This window comes from Condylura cristata, unplaced genomic scaffold, assembly GCF_000260355.1.
Source record: "Condylura cristata isolate star-nosed mole 26May11 unplaced genomic scaffold, ConCri1.0 scaffold00006, whole genome shotgun sequence".
NCBI classification, from domain to species: Eukaryota; Metazoa; Chordata; class Mammalia; order Eulipotyphla; family Talpidae; genus Condylura; species Condylura cristata.
In genome coordinates, this window is record NW_004567107.1 from 58,084,837 (window position 1) to 58,088,970 (window position 4,134).

Below are 4,134 nucleotides of genomic sequence, written 5' to 3' on the forward strand. Positions count from 1 at the left end.
TTCAATATTTATAATGTTGAAGAAATTTAGCAAGGAGAACTTATTCTGTGATTTAGTACTTATTTTATATTGCCTTGCTTCATTTTCATAGGGAAAAACATTGAGTATATTTTTTGATTAGTGGCCACAGGGGGAAAAATGTTGATTTAAAAAAAATAATAACCCCCCCTCACTGAATCTGTTTGCTAAAAAACACACATTTTGTTGCTCATTTCTAAAAGTTGTCTTTTTTTTCATGGTACAACAAATCTGAAATTTTGACCACAAATATGTCACTATAACAATGTATCAAAGTTATCTGCAGTTTTAGTCTTTTTTAGGTCAATCTATATCCTGTATCAAACTTCTAAACTTGACTCTATCCATTTATTAAACAAGTGCATATTTAATATAACAGAACAGTTTTCATATTATCTCTTCACATTTTACTGTAATATTAGACCTTTTCCATTTATAGCAGGGAACTTCAGCAAAATTTAAATATATATTAGCCTTTCTCCAATATGTGAAATATTCTGGTTTCAATATTTTTGACACATTTCAGGAATTATTAACAAAATTAGTCCTTATTTTTGGGCATGTACTTCATTAGACACCAACATTTTTTATCAGCATGCCTGAACACTTTACATGATCAAGACAGCAATGTGTAAAAACTATGTAAACTTCTTTTTTTGCTTGATTATTGAATATTCCCAATTTTGTCACAATCTGTAAATGTTTTTGAACATTATGTTGCATTGCTCCCTTATTATAAAGTGTTATATCCTCTATTTAGTTATACAAAATGAAAAATGGCACCTCATTCACAATATACATATCACTATTAATATTCAACTAAGAAAACTTGAAACATATAAAACATATATGGATTTAAACATTTTGGATTGTAATTCTTAACGACTTGTGGCAGTTATTTTGCATACAGCACCTCAATAAAATTCTTATAACATTTGAGGTAGATACTTTGTTCGTTTTGATGAGAAAACTAAGGTTTAGAGATATTAAATAAAGTGACAGCAATAGACAATAGAGCTGTTGTGCTTTTTTTTTTATTATTACTAATTTCCACTACCTCCTAACATGTCTTCTCTTTTAGAAATTACAAGGGGATAGAAATACTTGTACCTACCTACCTACCTACCTACCTATTCTCATCATGTGTCTTCTATTCTTGATCACAACGGAAGATTTTAATGTTCACAACTATATAACAAACTACCTTTACACAAAATACACTGGTTTAAACAAAATGCACTGAGGTTCAAGACAGGAATAGAAAACTGTTTTTTCTTAGTTCCTTGTTTTGCAATATGTGCTATATCCTAGGAAATTTTGGAAATGCCAAGAATTGAACCAAAACTTTTTTTTTAAGGCAGATCTATGGAAAGTCCTCCCTCTTATCTCCCTCTTATGACTTCTTTTCTTGAATGGAAATGTTTTACATCACTTAAACACTCTCAGCTATAGTTTTTATCAGGTACAATGGTATTGTCTTTACTTCTTAGCTGGTAAAGTGTTATTAACAAAATGTTTGGTGATTAGAAATTAATCATATTTGTTTGCCATTGAAATCACAATTGAGACAAGTCAATTTGGGGCTAAAGATATACAAACAATTAACAATTTCCTTAAAAATTCTGAAACAGTCAAAATAAGGGAAAGTAGCTGCGCACTGTTAATTCTACAATAAAAATAATGTTCAAATTATCTAATCTTTAGGATATTAAAAGATCAGTTACCAAAGCAAGAAAACGGTAATTTATAAAGGATCACCCAAAGCAGAGATTAAAATGTGTAAAAAATATGTATACATATATATATATATATACACACACACACACACATGTGCATTTCTTAAAGCAACATCTGTAAAAATTAAACACCCTTCAATAACAGTCATGGGATGCTTTTAGATTATTCCATACACTAGGTTTATTTAACAAATCACAGAATCATGTATAGATAAATACTTGAAAAATTCCTGGGGTAAACAAATCAGCATTTATTAGATGTATAGGAACTAGAGCCAGGAGTAGATATGAGTCCCTAAATTATAAATATTACCTTTTTCATAAAAGGTGGTATTTTATAGGATACTCAAATAATAACAATTTATAAAAACAATTATCAACACTTTAAAATACTGACGACTGGAGTGCTAATAGCTGGAAGTTTTGGAGGATTGAAGAATGAACAACAAATTCAACCAGTGCAAAATACATTATGCATTACGCATCCTTTAAAGAACCAAAACGGGGGTTGGGGCGTGGGGATTGCAACAGGTTCTCACTACACCAAGAAAAGTTCAGATATTCGGAGGTGTTGACTGGCATCCAGCTCTTGCATTTTAAAATCCCCTCTCCCTCTCAGGGTTGGCCTCCCTCCTTGAGCACCAGAATGTCCGAGGCAGGCGCTGGGCACACGCAGGACCTCCAGAGGGCCCTGCCCCCTTCCTGAGACCCAACGCCAAAGGTCTCCCGGAAGTGCACGGCTGCCTGGGAGCGTGGCTGGCAGACCCAGCAGTCCAGAGTTTGCGCAGCTAAGCGCCGCCAGGGGCGTACGCTAGGTGGGGGTGGGCCTTGGCGTTGGGGGGGGCTCGTGGGGGGGGGGCGCCGAACGCGGGAGGAGGCGGGGCCCACGCGAGGCTCCGCCTCTCCCGGGCTGAGGCCTCAGGCTACAGCCCCGGCTCTGGGGGCTCCGAGGCCAGGGGTGGGAGGCCCCGGTGAGGCTCGCCCAGAGGCGGCTCTTCCTTGTCCCCACGCGTGTGCGGTCCCCGCTGCTCGAGGTGCAGTTGCAGCAGCGCCCGGCGGTACATGCCTTCCAGCTTCTCAAGCCGGGCCCTCAAGGCCCTGGGGCTGCCCGGTTCGTCCTCGGGGTCGCCGCCTCTCACCCTCCGGTTCGTGCCGGCCTCCGGGCCCGGAGTCGCCCTCGTCGCCTCCGCGGGCAGCCCGTCGCCGCCCTCACCGGGGAGCCGCAAGGCCTGACGGAACAGACTGCGGTTCTCGCGCTTCAGCCGCCGGTTCTCGAGCCGCAGCCGGGCGTTCTCCTCGCGCAGCCGCGCGTTCTGCCGGTCCCGTTCGTCCCGCGCGCGGATGGCCTCCAGGTGGCTCGCTGCCAGGTCGGCGAACCGTTCCTCCAGCTGTTGTCGGGCGCCACCCGCACGGCCTCGCCAGCCCACACCGCCGTCGCCGCCACCCCCACGAACTCCGCCTCGGCGGCCCTGCCCGCGGCCGTCCCCGCCGCAGTCCCCGCCACCGCAGCTCCCGCGCCTGCTGGCGCCACCACGCATGCGCCACATCGGTCCTGTACCAACCGCGTCGCTAGCGCCGTGGGCCGAGGCGCGGGCGAGTTCGCGGTCCGGCGGGGCCGCCCGGGCGGCAGCGGAGGAGGAAAAGAGGTGGCGGACGGCGGCTGCTGGCTCTTGGCCAGAGGAGGCCGGGAATTCGCCCGGTTGAGGCGTGTCTTGTCTCCTGTGGTGGAGCTGCCCCCTGGGCCTGCGATCGCTGGGCCCGGCGCGCACACAATGCCCCCGGGGAGCGTTTGGCTGCTCAGCTTCTGGCTGCGTGGGTAAAGCGTGTGTCCTCAGTGCGTTCTGCCCGGACGCTTCCGTCAGGCCTGGGCACTGCGGGAACTGGCCGCTTCTTACCCCTCTGGAGCCGCCACCAGTGGTTACCTTGCTCTTTATTTACATGTCAGTTGCAAAGCAGATAATTCTAAAATAAGGGCTAGAATACAGGTGGAAGACAAGTTAAAAGGCTGTCACTACTTCACTTAGACCACAGCGGTTTAACCCACCTTTCAGCTTAAAACATTCCATAAATGGAGCCTAACTCTGTCATGAGACCCGCGTGTGGGAACAGGTAGTTCTCAAATGAATATAGGTTAATTACCAATTTGTGAACAGCCAGGACTCCATTTTGCAAACTGTGTAACTCTCTAGAAACAAGGTTATAATTAGTTGATTTGTTCAGGCCTGTCCACAACAGTGAAACTCAATTCAAGAGACAGCATACTCAATTAAATTTCTGGGTACAGGTGGATACAACGCCACCTTCCTTGTTTTTAAAGGATTAAATTTGACATAATAACTATTGTTGGCAAAGTACTGATACCAGAATCTAATGGAGAGAG

At 44.8% G+C, this 4,134-nt stretch overlaps 1 protein-coding gene across 1 annotated transcript; it reads right to left on the minus strand.

Annotated features, from left to right (window-relative positions):
• Positions 1–2,578: 2,578 nt before the first annotated feature.
• Positions 2,579–3,718, minus strand: TUSC1 (tumor suppressor candidate 1). The gene has a single exon (XM_004678023.2). The coding sequence runs from the start codon at positions 3,299–3,301 to the stop codon at positions 2,678–2,680; it is 624 nt and encodes a 207-aa protein (XP_004678080.1). The 5' UTR covers positions 3,302–3,718; the 3' UTR covers positions 2,579–2,677.
• Between the last annotated feature and the right edge of the window lie 416 nt (positions 3,719–4,134).